The sequence below is a fragment of the Sorex fumeus genome, unplaced genomic scaffold (genome assembly GCF_029834395.1).
Source record: "Sorex fumeus unplaced genomic scaffold, SorFum_2.1 ptg000122l, whole genome shotgun sequence".
Lineage (NCBI taxonomy): Eukaryota > Metazoa > Chordata > Mammalia > Eulipotyphla > Soricidae > Sorex > Sorex fumeus.
The window spans coordinates 6,820,726-6,845,817 of NW_026606179.1; the positions used below are offsets into that span (position 1 = coordinate 6,820,726).

Below are 25,092 nucleotides of genomic sequence, written 5' to 3' on the forward strand. Positions count from 1 at the left end.
CCTCAGGACACCCATTTCTCTTTGGGACACCTGCTCTGTACCCTGAAATAGAGAAAAGTTTTACTTGCAATAAATGAATTTTCTTTCCATAACTGAGTTTCTTGATTGAATTATTTCCTTCAAGGAAGGTGAACCCAGATCCAGACGGTCCCCAAGCTCTGCATTCTTTTTCCAGATAACAAAGGGATATTAAGACACTTGTGAGGTAGTTCCAAAGGGTCTCTGACTAGATGGGTCTGAAACTTAAGAGATATAAAGATGGGGGACAGAGACTAAAGAGGGTACCCTTTGTGGGGCTATTTTCATCTATAGATTTGAATCTGAAAACTAAACATGAGGGAATAAAAAAGCATTTTAAATGCTCTATTCTCCTGGAAATAATTTTATAAATTTGTAGGTATATAATATTCTCTGAATTTTCACTTAACATTACTTTACAGGAAGAACTAAGTTAACTGTTGAAGACAGGGGTACAATTCTTAGACTATGAGACCTCAGTCAAGCTACTTTAGCATCACGGGTCTGTTTTTCCATCTATATAGAGAACTCTGCTGCTTACAAATTTACACACGTATTTATACATACCACCATAGTGCACATATTTGCACTACATGGCTATAGTGTGCAAAGGACTAATATGAGACTAACTGAAAGAGAAGAGATCATATACAGGCATATGCAAGTAAACTACTATCGGAAGTTATAACTGAAGGATGAAATATTGAAGGATGAAGAGCCTTAAAGTTTTAAGGGCCAAATGAAATATTAGCTACACAGCAATGCCCAAAAACCTAGATTTCAAGAAACCCCTAGAATTCATAATCAGAAACCTGTCTTTTAAGAAATGTAAGAATGTGATTAGTTATATATGTTAAGATGTACATAGTAGTATCATAACTTTAATTATTCTGCTTTCTACTTAATCTGCTTGCTAAATTAACCAGAAGTTCCCTTCCTTTGTAAAAACTGCTGATGGCCTGATACACAACGTCTGGTGCTTAAGCTTGACACTTAGTATTGGGGGATATATGAGAAAAAACTGTCCTTATTTTGGGGGGAGGCTACAATTGGTGGTGTTCTGGAATTACTCCTGGCTCTGTGCTCAGGGGCCACTCCTGGAGGTGCTTGGGGGATCATATGGGATGCTGGGGACTGAAGCAGGGTCAGCAGTGTGGAAGGCAAGCCAAGAGAAGCAGTGGCTGCACTAGCACTCTAGGCTCAATTACCCTCATTTTTATGTAATGCCTGACAAGTATATAGGTGTGAAATGTCAGGTGTTTCCAATATTTGATGAAAAACACAATGAAATGTTAATTTTTAAATGCAGCTGGCAGATACCTTTTGCTAAAAAAATCTTAAACGTGGACTGGAGAATTATAAAAGAGGGAAAAAACACCAAGATCTAGGATTCTCTATTATTATTATATTATGAGGAAATCAGTTGCCTCAGTGTATCTGTGGAAAAATTTATAAACAGTATTTACATAAACAAAGGCAGGAAATAAAAATTAATGCAAAAGATGTGGCATGGATTTAATACTCCACACATGCATTCCAGAGAAAAGTGTTGTGTAAGGTATGAAATAGCATTATAGAAATTGCATCTTACATATTTTTTTTTAAAAAAGCATGAGTTTAAGTTTAATACCGGAGACAATCTGCTTTGTAAAGTATGATTCTATGATATCAAGGTTAACTAATGTTAGGACATGGGGAAGCAACAACTTCTTGAAGAAAATTCTTGAGTCTTAAAAATGCTATCACTCTAAGTCTTTCCTTCCTTACCTGTTTGTAGGATGTTTACACAACAGTAATGTTTAAGTTGTGTGGTCCATAATGGTTAAACTGGTATTGATGACACTAGTATTCATACCAAATTCTCCTCATCTTGTTCAGGTAAGCTTCCTGTGCAAAAATGCCTCACAATTTCTTTAGGAATATCCCTATTTTTAAAATCTGGGGATACTAATTAATTTTCAAGTAGTTATTATTACTTGAAGTCTCACAATGGAGACGTTACTGGGCCACTCGAGCAAATTGATGAACGGGAGGACAGTGCTACAGTGCTATTATTACTCAGTAAATAACCAATATTTAAATGTTATTTTGCAAATAATCACAAGTATTTGAAATCCTACCAATTTTATACTAATTTCATACCTATTTCATACTAATTCATACAATTTCAGCTAATTCTACTTTGTTACTCAAGCCAATCTACTTATTAATCATATATAGTGATTATACTATGCAAGGCACTGAAGAAACAAGAGCAAGATGAAATTTCAATTTAGCATATCCTGACAGTGGAATGCCATGGATAGTTTATATATATGTATATATATGTATATATATATATATTTGGGGGGGTCACACCTTGCGATGCACAGCTATTACTCCTGGCTCTTGCACTCAGGAATTACTCCTAGTGGTGTGCGGGGAACCGTATGAGATGCTGGGAATCGAACCCAGGTCGGTTGTGTGCAAGGCAAACACCCTACCCACTGAGATATGGCTCCAGCCCCCATATATTTCTATTTTTATTTCTGCTGATGTTTCTTTTTTATAATTTAGAGCCCACAATCATTTTTAAGATAATAACTGCATTAGTAATTACTTTTAATAAAAACTCCATCAATTTGCAGTATCTCTATCAGTACTATTTCCAGTAATTTCCCCCTGGTCTTCTCAATAAAGGTAAAAGGTAAAGGTCCTCTCGTTGATCGTCGATTTGCTCGAGCGGGCCCAGTAACGTCTCCATTGGAGACTTTGTTGTTACTGTGTTTGGCATATCAAATACTCTCGGTAGCTTGCCGGGCTCTCCGAGAGGGGCGGAGGAATCGAACTCGGGTCGGCCATGTTGGCCGCTTGTAAGGCGAACGCCCTACCCGCTGTGCTATCGCTCCAGCCCCTCATTAATCTCTATTTTACTTTCAGTATGAAGAAATAGCAATTCCAATTATTTCATTAAAATCTGATTTTTAGTTTCTCATAAATAGGTGGAATTTTGCTTTTTAAAATCCAGTCAGTTTCCTCAGGTAATTAAGCCCAACCCCATTACATGTGACTAGCTACCTATGTATTCTTATTCCTCACTAAGAAGTCTTAACCTAATTTCCCACCCCCACCCCCAATCCACTTTTTGCTGTGAACACAAACCTACTTTCCATTACCACCTCCCCTTTATATTTCACTTCTTTTTGTGGTATATAGAGGAACATTTACTGGACTGGTTCTAATTTTTTAATGCTCAATGACACAATATCAAAATTCATGTCCTTATCTTCTTTCACTTTAGAAAGCTTTCTTTTAAGAAATCACCTGTGACTTTCAGCAAATAAGCCCTAAAAGACTCTAATTAGGAAGTCTGGGACCCTGAGAACAGCAGACACCCAAGAACCGTATTTCAATGGAATAAATGGGTCATCTACAGTAAAAGTCATGAGAAGGTGTTAGTTTAGAATAAAAATAAAAGGGAACTTTACTGTATAATTTTAATGATCACAGATACCAAAACTTAGTGAAACTAAGGCCAATATGTATTAAATATTAATACTGGATGTTTAATTTTGCATAACTAAATTTGTATACATGTCTAAGGGTTATATATACACTAATTCCTACCATAACACATTATTAAGAGATTTGAGATAATCTCATTAAATCTTTAATACTTAAACATCGAAAAAACCACATAATTAAGCAGTGGTTATATAGAAAGCATTGATACTACTGCTTTTTTTGTAAACCTATCAGCTCCCCATGGCAGTTATGGCATAATAGGAAAAGAAAAGTGAAAAAAAGAAGAGAATTCTCTATTTAAGGCTTCAGAATTGAAAAGAACTAAAGACCCAAAATCAGCATTTCCTTTCATATACCAGACATATTTTCTAATGTGAAATCTCTACTAGATGGAAGCTTCCCTAAGTCACACTTATAAGGCCTCATTAAGAAGTACATGAAATATACTAAGTTGATGAGTTGCAGAATTTTGAATACTTATTTTCATAAGGTTTCTTTCTGGAATAGAGCAAATTGATATAGAATTAAGAAGTGAATGAACTTCTTAACCTCCACATTAAACTTAAAAGTTTATATTGACATTACTAATTCTGATACTTCTGCCAAGTGCTGTCTAATACATATTGCACATCTTTCGGGTTTTTCTTGATTATTTTGAGTACAAAATAAAATTTAAATAATTTTTAAGATCTAAACAAAGTCTCCCATATAGATTAGTTACGGGCTTTGGCACCTGTATGAACACGCTGATGCTGAATAAGGTTTGTACTCTGGGTGAAACTTTTACCACATATACGGCATGCATAGGGTTTCTCTCCTGTGTGAATTCTCTGGTGTTGAATAAGGCATGTTCTCTGGCTAAAATCTTTATCACATTCATTACATTTATAGGGCCTTTCTCCAGTATGAGTTCTCTGATGTTGATTAAGTGATGAGGAATAAATAAAAGCTTTCCCACATTCATTACATTTGTAGGGTTTCTCTCCCGTATGAATCCTTTGATGTTGAGTAAGATTTGCACCCTGTCTATATGCTTTCCCACATATATTGCATTTAAAGGGCTTTTCTCCATTATGAATTCTCTGATGTTGAGTAAGGTGTACACTCTGACTGAAAGCTTTCCCACAGACACTGCACTTATACGGTTTCTCTCCAGTGTGTGTTCTATGATGCTGAGTAAGGTTTGCACTCTGGCTGAAGGCCTTCCCACATATATTACATATGTAGGATTTCTCTCCAGTGTGAGTCGTCTGATGCTGAATAAGAGTTGAGGAATGAGCAAAGGCTTTTCCACATTCATTACATTTATAACACTTTTCTCCAGAATGAATTCTTTGATGTCGAATAAGGTAAGTACTTTGACTAAACACTTTCCAACACTCATTGCATTTATATGGTTTCTTTCCAGTATGTATTTTTTGATGTTGAAGAAGGTGTGTACTTTGACTGAAAGTTTTCCCACATTCATTGCATATATAAGGTTTTTCTCCAGTATGAACTCTCTGGTGATTAATCAGTGATGAACTGTGGCTGAAAGTTTTACCGCATTCCAAGCACTTATATGGTTTCTCTCCAGTATGTGTCCTTTGATGTATAGTGAGGTGTGCACGCTGACTAAAGTCTTTCCCGCAGTCATCACACTTATAGGGTTTTTCTCCTGTATGAATTCTCTGATGTATAGTAAGATGTGCACGCTGGCTGAAGGCTTTACCACACTGGTGACATTCATATGGTTTTTCTCCAGTATGCATTCTCTGATGTGCAATAAGGGATGATATGTGCCTAAATTCTTTTCCACACTCTTCACATTCGTAAGATTTTTCTTTGGCATGGGTACTTTGGTGTTTCATTAGGGATGGGTATCTCCTAAATTTTTTCCCACATATATTACATTTATAAGGCTTCTCTCCAGGAAGTATTTTCCTATGTACAATACCATAAGCGACATGATTGAAGGTTGCCCTAACTTCATCATACACAGAAATTTTATTATCTGATAGGGCACCAAACTGTACAAGTAGGTCTGAATGCTTTTCAAAATTATTTCTATATATATTATATTTACTAAAATACTCTGCTGTTGGATCATCTTCCTGTGAATGGTCAGACTTAAAATTCAAATATCTTTCGCTGGTGGTAATTTTGCTGAAAGTATCGGCTGCTTGCCTCTCTAACCTGTCATCATAGTCATCTGGTTTTTCCAATTTGATATACTGGGTTCCTTCCCTTGTGTCTTTAGAAGTATTCTCCACTAGAGTACTTTCTTGGTTTTCTGTTTTCCATTCTGAAACACAAAGAAAATAAAGTATTTCCCTCTATTTGGAGAAAGGAAACTGCCAAGATATAAACAAAATGACTGATTAAAATGCCTAAAATGACTATTGCTCTGACATTATAAAAGGTCCCAAATACTTGGTAGCACTGTAGCACTGTCCTCCCGTTGTTCATCGATTTCCTCGAGTGGACACCAGTAAAGTCTCTATTGTGAGACTTGTTGTTATCGTTTTTGGCATATCGAATACACCACGGGGATCTTACCAGGCTCTGCTGTGCAGGCGGGATACTCTTGGTAGCTTGCCGGGCTCTCCAAGAAGGACAGAGGAATTGAACCTGGGTCGGCCATGTGCAAGGCAAATGCCCTACCCAATGTGCTATTGCTCCAGCCCAAACTTGGTAAAGGAGAATAAAAGGGTAGAATAACTGGAGCCTAAATGGTTGAACAAGGAGGTGCTCCTCATATTCATCGTGGGCACAGAATAAAGATTAGAGGAAGTGTTAGAGCAAAGAGAAGTGAAAACAGAAAAAACCCCCTATATGGATAATTTGGGATGACATCATGGGTTACTTTATAAAGTAGACATGCTAACCCTCACAACTCCCTCTAATAAGCAGTGCACAATCCTATGTATTCTTAAAAAACAATTTCATAAATTTTTAATAAATTTTAAAATAAATTTCCCAGAGGCTAAATCCATGATTATCAAAGCACAGCACCATACTACTCGTAGACATCATGACCATGAGATTGTTTATTAAATTATTAAAACCCATATAGATATATTGAATCAGGAGCAAGCAATATCGTTTGTTTAGATGCACACTAATGTCTGACTAAACACAATTCAGAAAAGATCACTGCACTCTTATGTTCAGTGCAGCACTACTTACAACAGTCCAAAACTGGAAACAACTCAAGTGACCAAGAACAAATGACTAGAAAAAGAAGTTATGGTATATACATATACATACAACAGAATACTACTTGGATGTAAGAAAATATGAAGTCATGAAATTTGCTGATACATGGATGGATCTGGAGGGCATCATGCTGAGTGAAATGAGTTGGAGGGAAAGGGACAGACACAGGGTGATTTCACACAAATGCGTGATATAAAAAACATAATAGGGAAATAACTAATGCAAAAAAGGCAATAGAAACGAAGAGTAGGAGAATTGGTTCTTAGTAGGAAGCTTGCTACTGGGGAGAGTGAATAAGGGCAGAGAGGTCAGGGAAGGGACCACTATGACAATGACAGAGGGAAGTGGTCACTCTGGACAAGGAATGGATGCTGAAAGGAGCTAAAGGGATATGCATGATACCTTATCAGTAACAGTATTGTAAATCACAGTGCCTAAAAGGGGGGGAAATAAAGAAAAAAAAAAAGGAAAAAGTGCCTGCTATCAAGGATGGAGGATGGGAGGGAAACTGGTGGAGTGTAATAGACACTGATGAAGTGATTTGTGTTGCAACACTGTATGTATGAAAGTCAATCGTGAATTACTTTGTAACTTTGCAATTCATGTGATTCAATAAGAAATAGAGTAAACTGATTAAAAACAAAAAGTTCTAAAAATGTTAAAAATACATTTACACATTCAGTTCACAAATATTCTAACCATTCTAAGGTATAGTCTCCTATACCTTCTATCACACTTTATATTCAGTTTAACCTATTTACACAATTCATAAGTACTTCCTCAAATTTTCTATAAGCAGCACTCACAAATAAATCTCGGAGGAGAGCAACACGCTGCAGTGATGCTACTAGACTCCAAAATTGCCATCCAGTTAAAAATTTAACTCCAGCTCTATCACCCTATTTAAAATTTTAGAATTCCTGTAGTGTATGCAACTGAGCTACATCTCATACTTTATGCCACTAATGTACCAAGAGCAGCACACCACATTTGATAGGGTGTAAAGTAGAAGGTAACTGATCTTGATTTTATATATATATAAAATATATATGCCATATATAAAAATATATAGTATATATAACACTGTCCTCCTGTTGTTCATCAATTTGCTCGAGTGGGCACCAGTAACGTCTCCACTGTGAGACTTGTTACTGTTTTTGGCATATTGAATACATCATGGTTAGCTTGCCAGGCTCTGCTGTGCGCGCACGATACTCCCAGTAGCTTGCCGGGCTCTCCGAGAGGGGTGGAGGAATCGAACCGGGGTTGGCCTGGGTTGGTTGTGTGCAAGGCAAGTGCCCTACCTGCTGTGCTATCGCTCCAGCCCCATAGCATACATATACATATATCTCACACAAGGCTCAACCTGTAACAACATGTAACAACATACAAGAGGCTTAATGGCTCCAAGATGAGATACAACAATTTTCCACACACTCTCCTTTAAGGAAAACTTTTTGGATTATTTTCAGTGGATAATAACAAGCAATACAAAATAAATTACTTAGGATCTGTCTTTGGGGCAGACCTGGGTGTGGTGGGAAGGTGTAATGGTGGTGGGAATACTGTCACTGTCACTGTCCTCCCATTGTTCATCGATTTGCTCGAGTGGGCCCAGTAACGTCTCCATTGTGACACTTGTTACTGTGTTTGGCATATTGAAAACGTCACGGGGAGCTTGCCAGGCTTTGCCGTGCGGGCGAGATACTGTCGGCAGCTCGCTGGGCTCTCTGAGAGGGGCAGAAGAATCGAAACTGGGTCGGCCCTACCTGCTGTGCTATCGCTCCAATCCGGGAATACTGAATGTAATAAATTACTGTGAACCTTATAAAAACAAAATAAAAATTTAAAAAAATCTACAAGTACCATACTAATTTCAAACTCTAGACCTCTTCTTTTTGGGAGCTACATCTGAGCAATCAAGGGCTGCTCCTAGAGGATCACGTAGGGCTAGAGATGAAACCTGGCCTACTGTATGCAAACCATGCACTATAGACTGTAAACTATCTCCCTGGTCCTCTAAATCTTAAGATAACTCTACCTATTAAAAAAATAATCCAACTCATATTTCTCCTTTGAATCCCAGATTAAGTTGAATCACATAAAAATACCTTTTTTTTGAAATCACATAAAAATACCTCTTACTGTCAGTCACTATGGTAGACTATCATCACATTTCATATGGATTTTCCTAATGTAATTTAGGGACTATGACAGGCTTTGACCTTACATTAATATTTTACGATTTGTATGTTTCTTATATTTCCAACTTATCTTCAAATTCTGTGTTTTATATGCTTCTTCAGTAATTCATAAAATAGAATTAAGAATCTAAATAAAGATAAACACTGAATTGTTAAATGACAATAACTTATAAAGAGATGAACTCAAGTGAAAGTATACACAGAATACAGACAAAAACAAAAGAAATGCTGATTTCAAACTTGGATGTAAAACCAGTTAGGTATTTGTTGATGTACACTTCTGATATGACTTAAAATAATTTAAATCATGATATCTCTTTTTCCTTGCTTTTTGACCACACCTCACACCTGGCTACTATGCTCAGGAGTACTCCTGGCTAGGTAGTACTGGGAATCAAACTCAGGGCTTCCCATGCAGCTGGAGTAATAGTACAGCAGTTAGGGTCTTTGCCTTGCACACAGCTGACCTAGGTTTGATCTAACATCCCATATGACACCCTGAGCACCACTAGGAGATCAGGAATTATTCTTTCATATGGACTCATATGAGGACCTCTATATGGTCCCCTGAGCACTTGATATGGTTCACTTAGGGGTTATTTTTGGCTTTTCACTCAGGAATTACTCCAGGTGGTTCTTGGCAATGCCAGGAATTGAATCTGGCTTGGCTGGGTGCAAGGCAAGTGCACTTTCTCCTGTACTATCTCTCTGGCCCTCTTTCAAAAACTTTCTAAGATGCACATCATAATAGTGTAACTTTAGAAATACAACAATTCAAAACAATAAAAAGTGAAAATATGATCCATTAATAAAGTATTAAGAATAGGAAATGGGATATTGATAATTGATAAAAATAATTAGGCAAGTCTCTATACATTGATATAAAGTGGTATGTGATCTTATCACATACCGAAGAGGTATAGAACAGTATGTAGAGTAAGAAACTATCAGTGAAAAGAAATGCTAAATTATACTTACACAAATACATATATCTGTACACACAGTGATAATCTAAGGGAAGAGTAATATTGATAATGGGTGAGGGAGACATATATTTCATTTTCTTTCCTTTACTGCTTGAATTCATAAACCACTTTTATTACAATGTCAAATAAGAGCCAATACTAAAATATGCTTAGAAGTAATGTTAAGTGATAAAAGCAGCATCAGGGTTAGAAGGATAGCACAGTTGGTAATGAACTTGCCTTGAAGGTAGCTAACTATGGTTTGATTCTCAGAGTGTTGCATACTGTCACTGAGCACCACCAGGAGATGGGCACTCCTGTGTTAGCAGGTTAGAAAAACAACCCCCCCTCCCCCTGCCACACACACACACATACCCTCACTTGACTCTCCGAATCTCACCTTTAATGAAGGAAAGAACTTTCCCTGCATCTTAGTGCTTGTTGGAGGAAAAATTTCACCTCAAAACACAACAACAGCAAACTCTCTCCTTTGGTGTGGATTTACAGCTTTTATTACTTACATGATATTGAATATTTCTTATGTTGAGAAGTATATCTAAAGTGTCTATTTAGAATATCAGTACCTCTTAGAAAACTATTCTCACTCTTGTTTTTGTATACTGATGTACATATATAAATCAAGGGACTGAATAGATAGTAGAGGGGTCAAGGTGCTTGCCTTGCTCATGGCTGACTCTGGTTTGATCCCAAGCACAAAATATGGTCTCCTGAGCATGCCAGGAGTTATCACTGAGCACTTCCTGGTTTGTCCCAAACCCTGCCCCCTTCAAAACAAAAGTGAAAGAACTGATAAACAAGAAAATACTAGCCAAATACAAATGTAATCAAACTTAGGATAACTATGGCTGGGGATACAATTCAGTGGCAGAGAGCATGCCTCTCAAGTGTGAGGTCCTAGGTTCTAACCCTGGTGTCCTCTTCTGCCCCCAAACCTACAATTAGAAGGAAAGAATTCAAGAAACTTTGAGTCTAGTATACTATTAATGGAATATTTTCAAAGAAAAAAATTTTAAGATATTGTGAAGTTTTCAGCTTGTTATTGGTAGTGATATTGATATAATCCTGAAACCATTCTTTCTGGAGGGGGGCACATCTGGTATTGTTAAAGATAACTCCTGGCTCTGAACTCAGGAATTATTTTTGGTAGGACATGGGGGACCATATGGGATGTTGAGGAATAAACCTGGGTTGGCCACGTGCAAGGCAAGTACCTTACTCGCTGCACTATCTCTCCAGTCGAGAAACCATGTTTCAAAATTTTTATTTTGTTTTTTAAAAATATTATTTTCAATGGGTTGTTCACAGTAATTGATTACATTCAATATTTCAACACTAATCCTACCACCATTACACCTTCCCACCACCATTATTTTGAATTTTCCCACTACAACCCAAGCCCGCTCCAAAGGAAGATGCTAAATAATTTATTTTGTATTACTTGTTATGAATAACTGACTAAAAATGATCCAAAAAGTTTTCCTTAGAGGAAAATGTGTGAAAACTATTGTATCTCATCTTGGAGCCATTAAGCCCTTGCATTAGAGATCATTAACATGTTGTTAAGAGTTTGAGTCTTGTGTGCTAATATATGTGTATATATATGTACATTTATATGTACATATTTTTATATATTTGGATCAAGATTAGTTATCTTCTACCTTACACCCCATCAATGTGATATGCTACTCTTACAAGAAACCAGTTTTTTGAGGGCACACTCCTGGTGGTGTTTGGGAAATCATCAGTGCTGGGGAGGGGTTCCTCATGAAGCATATACTCCAGCACTCTGAACCATCTCTCTGGCCCTAAAGCTATTATTATATATATTACATGATAGGAAAAAAATGGATAAACATATTGTTAGTGGGAACCAGTTCATTTATTTATAGGAAAGGAAATACAAAATGAAATGTGATGTTGGATGTGAATTAGTTATTAGTATGAAATCATGATTTACAAATACATAAACAATGTACATGCATTTACCAGCTCTACCTACTGAACAGATCTAGAAGGAATGGCATTCCTGGTACACAGCACATTTACTACCCAGATCCTAGTATCTAAGTACTACTTTCCACTAAAATGGATTATGATTACAGAAATTCCAGGCATGAGATTGTTATTGGGTAAGCCTAAACAACACCTCATGCCAGAAAACAAGAAATGCTCAATGAATAATCAGCCATCTCAAAAGATACTGTTTTTTTTTCCCAAACCAGAATGCTATTTATTGTATAACTGTTGAACAACTTTGCTTTTAGGGGGTTCAGTATTAGAAATTCATTGTTTACATATTAACAAAATTTTCTTTTAACTGAATTCACAGTTAAAATAATTCACAGAATTATTTTAAATGATCTTTTTATATGCAGGACCAGCAATACCGTACAGTGGGTAGGGCATTTGCCTTGCATGTGACCAACCCAATGTTCCATCCCTAGCAAACCACATGATTCCTGAAGCACCTTCAGGACTGATCCCTGAGTGTACAGTGAGGAGTAAGACTTAACTACTGTTGGTGTGGTAAAAAACAAACAAGCAAAATGGAACCAAAGATGAAATACAGCTGGTATTGCCTTGCACTTGACAACCTGGGGTTGATTTCCAGTATCTCATCTGGTACATAGAATGATTCTTTTTTTTTCTTTTTTGCTTTTTGGGTCACACCTGGCAATGCACAGGGGTTACTTCTGGCTCTGCACTCAGGAATTACTCCTTGTGGTGCTCATTACCATATGAGATGCTGGGAATAGAACCCGAGTTGGCCGCTTGCAAGGCAAACACTATGCTCTCGCTCCAGCCCCAGAGAATGATTCTTTTTTTTTATGTCTTATCTTTTTTTTATTATTATTATTAGTGAAACACCATAAGGTACAGTTGTAGACGTACACATTTTTGTGCTTGGGTTTCGATTATACAATGATCAAATACCCATCCCTCCACCAGTGCCCATTTTCCACCACCATGGATAATATCCCTCCCACCCCCATCTCCCCATCCCACCCTGCCTCTGTGGCAGGGCAATCCCTTGTGTTCTCTCTCTCCTTTTGGGTGTTGTGGTCTGCAAAAGAGGCATTGAGTGGCAAACATGTTCAGTCCATAGTCTACTTTCAACATGCATCTCCCCTCCTGGGAGGATCCTCCAAACACCCTTTATTTGGTGCTCCCTTCTCTATCTGAGCTGACCTTTCCCCTAGAATGCCCGGCTGGCCTCTAAGCTATGGAGTAATCCTCCTGGTGCTGATCTCAGCTATTCTTGGGTATTAATCTCATATTTTGTTACTTTATATCCCCCAGATGAATGCAAAAAAGATACTGTTTTTAAAAGGACTTTGTTTCAAAAGCTCCCAGTTGTCCAAAGTTGGGACAACTGATCTCCAAAATCAAACCAATTTCCACACATCCCAAATACTGAAAAAAATAAACTGAAAAGACACTGAATTTTAGAAAGCTCATTTAGTCCACTCAGATATATACACACAAAAAATGGGAAGAGACATCAGTTTTTAGATAATATGCTATTAAACCAAAAATTACTAATTACAGAAAAAGAAAAGTTCTTTAACATGGAGTAATACAGTAAACAATGCCTTAACAAAACTGAATCAATGATTTGACAACTGGCATTGTCTTCTGAGATGCAATAAAAGCACACCTATAGAGTGTTCTTGGAAAAATTTGATTTGCTTTTAATCATGAGGAACTAAAATTAAATCTAGATTTTGGGTTACTCTAAAGATCAAATCAACCAAGATTCTTAAGAAAGTGCAATTCATGAAAGATTTTAAATGAGCAAAACTGAAAGGCCAGGAAACTGTTATTTTCAAATAGTTTACTAAACATACTGTGCAGAAAGGAAAAGAGCAAATGTGTCTAATAACTTGTGATTTCAGAAGAATGTGTGGATGTGCGCATGTGTATTTAATGTGCTGTTCATTTTCCCTGCAGGTTCCTTGCCTTTCCTCCCTTTAACTGGGAATTGAGAGCCTCAAACATGCAAGGGAAATTTGTCTTTCCTGAGCCACGTTCCTAGCCTAAACTTTTCAGCAGGTTTGAAATCTTTCAAAATGAAACATGAAGAAGAAAGAAATATAACCAAAAAATCCAGTCATACAAAACATAAATTAGAACACAACAAAATAATGGAAATTAAAAAAAAATTCTTACCATACACATACCATACCATACGCATTCCTACCACGTATCAAGATATTGTTATAAGTCAAAAGCAAAGTACCAGGGCTGGAGAAATAGCAAGGGGTAAGGTGCTAGCCTTGCATGTAACTAACCGTGATTTGATCTTTGGCACTGCATATGGCCCAATGAGCACCATAAGAAGCGGTCCCCAAACAAAAAACAAAACAAAAAAGCAGAGTACAAAATTGTGTACAGCATACTTCTATTTATATAAGGAATTGAGAAAAAGTTTTATTTGTTTTGGCCACCTTTCAACCAGGGTGACACTAACTGCTGGTAGTGGTGGAGGGTAGGCATGCCGTCTGAGAGATTGACTTAGTGGGCATCACACATGCAAGGCATATGTTTCACTTCTTTGAGTAATCTCTCTGCTTCTGGAAGTAGGTTTTAAAATTTTTTTTTTATTTAAAAAAATATTTTTTTGCAGTGCAACCCAGGGTCTCACTCATGTAAGGCACATGCACTACCACTGAAAATTTTTTCCTAGCCTGGAAAAAAGTATTACATTCATTTCATATGTAAATGGAACACAATAACACCTGAAAGGATAAATTAGGACACATAACAGTGGCTGTTTCATGGGGATATATAGAAACCATATAGGGTGAATGCCATATAGAGGTGATAGGCTTTTATCTGTGCATGTTTAAAATTCTTTTTAAATCAAAGGACAAAACCCCACATACACTAAGGTCAGTTAATTAGAGTAAGGACAGCTTCTTCAATAAATGGCTTGGGAAATGAGTAAAAAATTAAAAGTGCATCTGTATCTCACACCTCACACAAGTTAATTCAGGGGCTGGAGAGAGCAGGGTTTAGGGTGTATTGAGTATGGTGCTTGCTTTGTATATGGTTTACCTGGGTTTAAAGCCTGGTGTTCTATATGGTCCACCAAACATCAACCACCATGAGTAGTTCCTGAGTGAAGAGCCAGAAGTAACTTCTGAACATTCTTGGTAGTGGCCCAAAAGCCATAAAAAATAATAAAAAAAAATACAATTCAAAGGGCATCAAAGATCTTGAGAGCAAATGAGCATCAATAAAGTCACTGTCACTGTCCTCCCGTTGTTCATTGATTTGCTCAAGCGGGCCCAGTAACGTCTCCATTGTGACATTTGTTACTGTGTTTGGCATATCAAATACGTCACGGGGAGCTTGCCAGGCTTTGCCATGAGGGTGAGACACTCTCGGTAGCTTGCTGGGCTCTCTGAGAGGGGCAGAGGAATCGAAACTGGGTCGACCGACCCGGCCACGTGCAAGGCAAACGCTCTACCTGCTGTGCTATCGCTCTAGCCATCAATAAGTACAATGAGGAAAACATAGGTACAATGCTCCAATACTTGGACTTCAAAGGTGTCATCAATGATATGATATCACAGGCAAAGACAAGAGAATCAAAAATAAACAAATGGGACATCGAATAAAAGAGTTTCTGCTTGGCAAAAGAAACATGAGCTAAAACTAAAAGACAACTAACTGAATGGGAGAAAATATTCACACTCAACACATCAGAACGATATCCAGAATATCTAACATACAAAGGTTAACAACAACAAAAACAACAAAGACCCCCCACAAAAACTCTCAAAAAATGGGGAGAGAAAACGAACAGGTACTTCTCTGAAGAAGACCAATGGATGTACAACAGGCACATGAAAAAAATGCACACCATCACTTATTATTAGGGAAATCCAAACTAACACAACAATGAGATATCATGTCATACCAGTGAGAATGACACGTGTCAAAAATACTGAGAAAAGTCTGTTAGCAGGATTGTGGTAAAAAAGGAACTCTCATCAACTTCTGGTGGGAATGCTGTTTCTTCTTTGGGGGGAGCTACCTGGCACTGCTAAGGGTTTATTCCTAGCTCTGTGCTCAGGGAGCACTACTGGAGGGGCTGAAGGGACTTTAGGGGCACCAGGGATTGAACCTGGGTCATCTGTGTACAGGGCAAACTTCTTACCCACTATACTATCTGTCTGGCCCCATAATTTGCTCTGATCTATAATTCCTTTTTTTCTTTTTGGTCACATCTGATGGTTTTCAGGAATTACTACTGGTTCTTAGCTCAGGGATCACTTCTGGGGGGCTATATGGGGTGCTGTGAATCAAATCTGGCTTGGCTATGTACAAGGCAAGTGCCCTACCTGCTGTACGATTTCTTTAAAATATTTCAACCCTGTTTTAAACAGCATGGAGATTTCTCACTAACTAATAACTGGGCTGCTATAAGACCCAATAATTCCACTTCTTAGTATATACTCTAGGACACAAAAACATTTATTTGAAAGGACACCATTATTCTCCACAGCACTAAGTATAATAGCTAAGACAAAGAATCAACCAATAGCAGACATGAAGTGGATCATGAATAAGTGGTATATATACACAATGAAATATTATGTAGCTGTAAGGAATGATGAAATATTGCAATTTGCTGCAACATGAATTGAACTGGAAGATACCATGTTAAATGCAATAAGCCAGAAACAGTAGGACAAACAGGATGATCTTATATGTGATCGAGATCATCCTTAACCCCAGAGTACAGGGAGGAGATGGACAAAAAAATAAATTGAAGGGGAAAAGTAAGAGGAAACAGACAGGAATCAACAGGAAGAAGGGATTAAAGAGACTCATGTACACAGGTGGTGCAGAGGAGTGTTATAGTTATGTATCCAAAACAGAATGACCGACACTAAAATCATGACATTCAAACTGTAACATGTGCCTCTCAAGGTTGCAGGCTGGGGATGGGAGGGAATGTGGGTTCAATGGTAGAGGGAGGTTGACAGTGGTAGTGGACATTAAATACCTAAAACTCAATTACAAATAACTTTGTAAATTACAGTATTTAAAAAAACTTTTTAAAAACCCTCAGTATAAAAATGATATGTAAACAATTTCTTCCTGAAGCTGGGCCTGTAAGGAAGCAATGCTAAACATCTTAGAGCTCAGTACACATTAGATATCTTTGTAAAGAGTGACCCTGCCATATTTTAAAAAGTATATCACCCAGAACTGAGGTTACCAGGGCAGGGGCAGGGAATAGACAAGAAAGGTCTTTTGGACAGTGGTGGGGGGATATTGGCACTTTGGTGGTAAGTGTACTGTGGTAAAGTTTATCCTTAAAATATACATTTAGTCTTATAAATCAATGCCACCTCGCTGGAAAAATAGAATTTAGACACCTTCCCACCCCAGATAACTGTATTTTACTACACGAAGGCCTTAAGTGCAAACAATCTTTTGATGAGTATTTTCTCACCTGGATTAGGTCCTTCTAAAATTTCTTTTAACACCATCCATGGTTCTTCCAACATGGGAATCACAGTTGGTCTGTATACTGTAAGTCCTGCTCAGGAGGAATATAATGAAATAAATATGTGTAAAATTTACCTGACATCTATCTATATGTGAGAAAAAACAGAAAATATTTTCTGTAGGAAAAACAAGGAAAGCATGAACATAATCTAATAAGGGAATTATGTTATTATCCTTTCCAGAATCAGGATAAAAAATTCTTGCTCCAATCACTATACCTCAATAAAAATGAGAGAAAAATGGTTATGTGGAGAACCAGGGGGAATTATGGAAGAAGGGAATCAGCAAGGCACAGGACTTTTTTTTGGAGGGGAGGGAGGGCCACATTAATGTGATGCTCAGGGCTAATTCATAGCTCTGTGCTCAGGAATCACTCTGGCAGTGTTTGGGAGAGCACAGGGAATGCCAGGGATTGAACCCAGGTCAGCAACATGAAAGGCAAGTGTTCTACCCACTGTACTATTTCTCCAGTGCTGGCACAGGATTATGTAAATGTGCACAACTTTTTTTGTTTTGCTTTCTTTTGGCTACAACCAGCAGTGCTCAGGCTTACTTCTGGCTCTGAAATCACAAATCACTCCTATTAGGGCTCAGGGATCAAACTGATGTTAGCCACATGGAAGGCAAATGCCTTAACCCTTGTACTCTCTCTCTCTGGCCCCGCATCAGTTTTTTAATGAGCTTTAGAAACCTTTCAGTTAGGAAAAGGAAACATGACATTGTCATCTCTGTGCCCAATGGGAAACATACAGCATTTTTAGGCCTCATTCTTAGTAAAGTATTTCAGAGACCCACTTTTTTTTTCTGGTACCAAGGGGATGGAACCAAGGTCTCTCATATGCAAGATTCATGTGCTTTCACCATAAAGTCACACTCCAACCTTAGAACAAATCTCCTTTTTTGAGGGCAGAAGAAGGGCTCTCAAGAGGTGCTCAGGAGGCCGTGGGCCTCACCAGGGACTTTTTGCCAACCAGGTTGGTGGTTTAATGCTGGGTATTACCCAGGTCACCTGGTGGTATCAGAGGTTTCCAATGTCAGGGCCTCAAGATTTGCACCCAGTGATGTTTAGCAGAACTGTGTAGAGCTGGGGATGGAACCAAGGTAAGCGGCATTCAAGGTGTACATAACCCCTACATTATCTCTCAGCCTCTGATCCACTTTTGACAACCGTATGCTAGTGGGTACACTAGAATAGCTATGGGCAGAAAGATGCTTACCCAGAGAAACCATGTTCCAATAGTTCTGTAATGTTACAGTCTTGTACAATTCTTTCTGTATGGGGCGCATTAGCTCCCAGTCCTCTTGGGTGATATCCACAGACACATCTTTGAATGTCATTGATTCCTAAATATAAAATATAAGGAAACAGTTATAACATTAGCTGCAAATGTGGTAAGGGTAATCATGTAACCTTATGACTTATTCTGTCCCTAATGATTGCCTAGTCAAAACCTTCAGCAATATATGGATGGGCATAAATGAATGACACTAAAGTGAAGTTTGAAATAAAACAGAGGGCCTGTATATGGCCCTGTTCAATCCCTGGCACCCCCAAAAAAAGAATGGATCATTTTCACTTGTTTCTAGTGCATGTACTGGTGGCTTCATTTAAAGAACAACTGGTGAAAGAATTGAATTGTTTTGGCTTTTGAAGACCTCCTTAAGAATTCAGAGTGCTTGAGGGATAAAGTGATAGTGCAGGGGGTAGACGCACTTGCTTTTTTCCTGGCCAATCTGGGTTTATAAATTTGGCATTTTATTCTATATGTCACTGTCACTGTCCTCCCATTGTTCATCGATTTGCTCGAGCAGGCCCAGTAACATTATGAGACTTGTTACTGTGTTTGGCATATTGAATACGTCACGGGAGCTTTCCAGGCTTTGCTGTGCAGGCAAGATACTCTTGGTAGCTTGCCGGGTTCTCCAAGAGAGATGGAGGAATTGAACTCGGGTTGGCCGTGTCCGTGTTGGCCACATGCAAGGCAAATGCCCTACCTGCTGTGCTATCGCTCCAGCCCCTACATAATATAAACATAAAATTATTTAAAAATATTTTTTAAAAATTTATTTTTTAAGAAAAGGTTAGCAAAACCCTCCACAACATTGAAGCTAGAGGTATCTTCAAAGATGACACGTAGCTGACCAAGTGGAAACAGAGATAAACAAATGGGACTATCTTAAACTAAGAAGCTTCTGTACCTTAAAAGAAACAGTGACCAGAATACAAAGACAGAATGGGAAAGGATATTCAACCAATACCCATCTGATAAGGGGTAAATATCAAGAATATACAAGGCACTGGTTGAACTCTACAAGAAGAAAACATCCAATCCCATCAGAAAATGGGGTGATGAAACGAAAAGAAACTTTCTCAAAGAAGATATCTGAAAGGCCAAAAGACACATGAAAAAAATGCTCTACATTACTAATCATCAGGGAGATGCAGATCAAAACAACAATAGGATATCACCTCACACCAGAGACTGGCCCACATCCAAAAGAATAAAAGCAACTGGTACTGGCATGTATGTGGGGATAAAGGGACTCTCCTTCACTGCTGGTGGGAATGTTGACTGGTTCAGCCCTTTTGGAAAACAGTAAGGACCTTTCTCAAAAAAGTAACAAAATAGGAGACTAATACCCAAGGATAGTAGAGATAAGTACTAAGAAGATTGCTCCACAGTTTGGAAGCTGGCCTCACATGCTGGGGAAAAAGGAAGCCCAGATAGAGGAGAGACCACCAAGTAAAGGATGCCTGGAGGACCTGCTTGGGATGGGAGATGTGTGCTGAAAGTAGACTACAGACCGAACATGAAGGCCACTTAATACCTGCATTGCAGACCACAACACCCTAAAGGAGAGAGAGAGCATAAAAGGGAATCCGTCTGCCACAGAGGCAGGGCCCCCCTGGGGGTGAGGGGGGGACAGGGGTGAGGGTGGTAGGAGGGATACTGAGAACACTGGTGGTGGAAAATGGGCACTGGTGGGATGGGTACTTGATCATTGTATGACTGAAACGCAAGCATGAAAGTTGTAAGTCTGTAACTGTGTCTCGCGGTGATTCATTAAAAAATAAAAATTTTAAAAATATTTTAGATATTATTTTAAAATAAAATAAATAATACATGGTATTTAAAAATATAAGAGCCTGGCAAGCTACAGAGAGTATTTTGCCCACATGACAAAGCCTAGCAAGCTACCCGTGATGTATTCAATATGCTAAACACAGTAACAACAAGTCTCAAAATGGAGACGTTACTGGGCCCGCTTGAGCAAATTGATGAACAACAGGAGGACAGTGACAGTGATTTTAAAATAATAATATCTTGTACCTGTATAATTCCCCAAACCCTGCCTGGAATAAGTCCTGAGCACTGCTGGGTGTGACTCAAATCCCCCACCAAATTTTGGTGTGCTTGATAATAATGCACCCCTAAAAGACATCAACATTTACACTCATATACACCAATGCTACCTCAAAAAAAGGGGGGAAGGGTAGAAATATGTCAATTAATTGTGCTATAATCTGAAACTTTAACATGCTGATGCTGACACTGCAATTTGTGTTATTTTAGCCATATCCAAGTGTGAGCCACAAATGGTATGCACTAGCATCAACATGTGAAGATAGTTTTCTGTGCGCTACACAATAGAATCCTTCTTTTCTTTTAAAACAACCAATGACCACACGGGTTGCTATACTTTTAAATAAAGTTCACAATCTGGTAAAGTTAATGTCCCTCTTTGCTCCTTCTTTTATGAAAAAAAAATTATTGATTACATATTCTTCAAATAAACTGTCTATATGTTGGGGCTTGAACTCACATTCAGTTTTATAACTTAGGAAAACTGACAGCTTTACAACATTCACATATTATTTTATGTAATATAGAATAAAATGCCAATTTTTTAAAAAATTGCATTTCCAGATCTTTATTTATTCTTTTTGGGGGGGGGTCACACCCAGCGATTCTCAGGGGTTACTCCTGGCTCTGCATTCAGGAATTACTCCTGGCCGTGCTTGTGGGACCATATGGAATGCCAGGGATTGAACCCAGGTCGGCCGCATGCAAGGCAAAGGCTCTACATGCTGTACTATCGCTCTGGCCCCCTAAAATGCCAAATTTACACATGCTTTGTCTTATATCTATATTGAGGGCATGGTAATGGTACTGAAAATAGCATCTTTTATCACTCACCACATATACAAAATGTAACCTGTATATGTAATTATATTATAATACAGTAAAAATATATAATACATAGTAATTTTGTATGCATTTTTCTGTTACTTAAAAAGTAACCATGTTACTCAAATTTCCTATTATTTCTTAAAACTTTACTTTTGATTTTTTTAGGCTTTTCAAAAAATACTCATTATAAATAGTTATTTTACTCTGGTGACTAATTTCAGGGCATCCATTAAGTTTTTACATTGAATATTTTTCTTAAGGTGGTCTCATTTGCTATTCCTTAAAAAACACTCATGGGAATAGTAACATCACATAACGCGTGGCTTTTTATAAATAAAAGAATGTTTACAATGACTGTTTACTAACAGCTTACCATACATGTCTCATAATACTTAATCTTTATCATCTAAGTAAATTCTATTAGCATTGAATAGTTCAGGATTTATGTTGGCAAAGTACTTGTTTCAAATCATAGATTCAATAGTAGAACTAGACAACCAGGAACCAAAAACTAATCTTGTCTGGTTGTTGAAGTCAATCTCTTAATCTTTATATGAGACCTTGCCTTAAAGAATAAGGAAAGGTATAGTCAGAGAAGGCAATGAGAGCCCCTTTCATATACAGTTAATTTCCCTATCCTAATTGGTCAAAGTTACAGGTAAAGAAACTAAGGCTAAGCACCCTGAAAAGCCCTTTTGGAGGGATAGAAGCTAGAGAGCCAGTATAGAATAAATCCTCCTATGTTAAATAAGCATTTTATTAATTTTTCTGTCAATAAGAAATGTACCTGTGCTTTAAAAAAAATCTAAATCTGGCCTTCTCCAGAAAAAAAGTTAACCAATTTTATTTATAACTGTTTTAAAGTTCAACAGCTGAACTTGTTCACTGAAACATTCTGACTTGTACTAATATTAAGCAGGCATTTTTAAAATCACAGAAGAAACTAAAACTCACTTTGGTCATGTCATTTAGCCAACCAGTTTGGCACGTAAATCTTCTTTTAGTATCTTCCTCTGTTGTCTCTTGAGAAAGAAGAGAGTTTTGAGGAGGAGCTAGAGTGAGAGAGAGGGAGAGACCTTTACAGAGATTATTCCTATTTAAGTAGCTCAGGAAATGCTTAACCAAAAAGATGCCTATACTTTCTTTAAGAATCAGATAAGGATTAGTGATTTGTTCTAAAACATTAGCGCAGGCTTCAAAAATAATTCTGTGTGAGTAATCAAATACATGGTTAAAAATAACAACTTTAATCATTAAATCCTTATGTGATATAAATTCTGTGACTTGTCCTTTTTTTAGTTAAGAAGAAATATTATTGGGCTGGGAGATAGTATAGAAGTTATTGCTGGATTTGATTTTTGGCATCACATGATCCCCTGATAACCACCTGGTGAAATTCTGGAGTAGCTTCTAGCATTGCCCAGGTGGCCCCAGATATCCCTGGCACTGCATCCTCTAGCCCTTGGGCTGAACTACTGGCCGAGTTAGTCAAGAATTAATAGTCCCTGGAACCTGGGACTCCTGAACACTGCTTGGGAAGCTATCATATCGCTTTTCCTCCTCCCTGCCACCTCAAATAAGGGGAAGAAAATATTCTCTGGATCCTTCTCTACTTTTTTGGGAATGTCATTATTAAAAAATCCAATTCACAAAGCAAATTATTGTCACAATGGTTCAAAATACCATAGGTTCACTTTCTGGGGTCTCAATCAGGTAATACGGTTGTGTTGAACCTCTGTGTTCTATGACACTAGATATCATGTGCTTGATCTCAAACAATTGAAAGAAAAATACTATACAGGACGGGGCTCTTACAGTATGTGATGACTGACCAAATGACCAGCATTCTCCTGAATGTCTTTAAAAGACTGCTCCCCTTTTAGCCCCAGGAGTCCTCCCCTATTCCCTACAATTCTCACCTTCCTCTTCTAGGATCTGAGTCAAATCCTCCACCAGAGTTACAACTTCCTCGCTGCTCCCTGGGTACTGGGACTTTACCCAAGTCCTAACCTCCCCAGGTAGGATGGTCAGGAATTGCTCCAGTAATAGCATCTCCAGGATCTGTTCCTTTGAGTGAATCTCAGGTCTTAGCCACTTAAGGCAGAGCTCTCGGAGTTGATTCAATGCCTTTCGAGGACCAGCCAGATTTGGGTATGGAAAATTCCTAAAATTCTGTCGACAGGTCTCAGTATCACGCAAGAGTCTTGAAGCCAGGATTTCCCTCTCAACATTGTGGAGTCCAGTCTGAGCTTTGTCTGACTTCCACATCAAAAACTGGGAACGTGAAGAACTGGTCATCCTCTTGCTTGGTGCTAACATTTTGTAAGAAAGAAAGTCAATCTGGTAGTATTTCCCCAGTAGTTAGCCAAGTATGTGAAATTTCATGTTAGAGTCACAAAGACATTATTTCAAGGTTTGCTGCACTCAGAGGAGAAACAGATTCATGGAAGTTAGAGCTTTAATTATGAATTCTGAGGCCAAAAGGTAAAGATGGTGAGGAGTCCCTGAAACACAAGAATGAGCCATAAGGTCAAGATTCCTGCTACTCTCTGCTGTACATTACACACAAATACAGATTTTAAATCAGTGTCTTTCACCTGGATCTACAGATTGTAAGGAAATGCATCTTAGGGATAGTGGGATTATTTTGACTGCCAAAAAAAAAAAAAGGTGGAAAGATGCTAACTCTTAAATCATTAGTAAAATGATAGGTCAAACTTCTAATCCATTTAAATGGAAAACATCAAGCTTGTTAAATGATTCGAGAACGTAAAGAAAAATTTTAGAGTCACTGAATTTAGAGAAACTGTTAATGACTGAATTAACGCTCAATAACCACAGAGCAAATTTAGTAGAGAATTTCTTAATAAAAGTGCTCCAGGCTCCCAAGGGAACGGTCGGGCGAAGGGCGCGCTATTCCCCCCTTGCATTTTAACGCCAGCCTGTTATGCCCAGCTTCTCTCAGGCCCACGGACCGGCCAGCCGCAGGCTGTGGGCTTTGAAGTCCTTTCCGAGCGTCCACGAGCCGGTTTCTCCTGAGGCACGTTCACCCGGATTCTGAGGCCAACCTCACAGGCCTCACCGCGGGGCTCGTGCCGGTTCGCGGTCCGGTCACCCGCGCCGGAGTCGCTCGGGCTCCCCTCAGCGGCCTCCACCCGCGCCCGCGCCCCGCGCCCCCACACCGTTACCTGTCTCGGCAGCGGCGGCCGCGACCGCGACCCGAGAGCACCGGGCCGCAATGGCGGCGAGGCAGAGGCGCCTGCGTGGCGGGGCTGATCCCGCGCCGCAGCGGGGCCTGCGACGCCGCCGCCTCCTTCCCCTGAAGGCTAGCGGGGAGTTTCTCCGCGGGGCCGCGCCAGCCACGTCCGGAGAGCCCGGCCGGGACCCACCTCTCCTCAGCTTCGCCGCGACCTCGCCTCGGAGCTACTGCGCATGTGCGTGCGGGGGGTGGAGGGGGAACGC

At 38.7% G+C, this 25,092-nt stretch overlaps 1 protein-coding gene across 2 annotated transcripts; it reads right to left on the reverse strand.

Moving 5' to 3' along the window:
• Positions 1 to 4,201: 4,201 nt before the first annotated feature.
• On the reverse strand, positions 4,202 to 24,912 carry ZNF287 (zinc finger protein 287). Of its 2 annotated transcripts, none has more exons than XM_056136832.1 (6): positions 24,819 to 24,912; positions 23,550 to 24,134; positions 22,585 to 22,652; positions 18,655 to 18,781; positions 17,382 to 17,468; positions 4,202 to 5,806 (listed from the first exon to the last, which is right to left on the reverse strand). In XM_056136832.1, exons 2-6 carry the CDS (start codon positions 23,947 to 23,949, stop codon positions 4,236 to 4,238), a joined length of 2,253 nt encoding a protein of 750 aa, XP_055992807.1. In that variant the 5' UTR covers positions 23,950 to 24,134; positions 24,819 to 24,912; the 3' UTR covers positions 4,202 to 4,235. The 2 variants fall into 2 exon arrangements, with proteins under 2 accessions (XP_055992807.1, XP_055992806.1); XM_056136831.1 differs by having other exon boundaries at positions 22,585 to 22,682.
• Between the last annotated feature and the right edge of the window lie 180 nt (positions 24,913 to 25,092).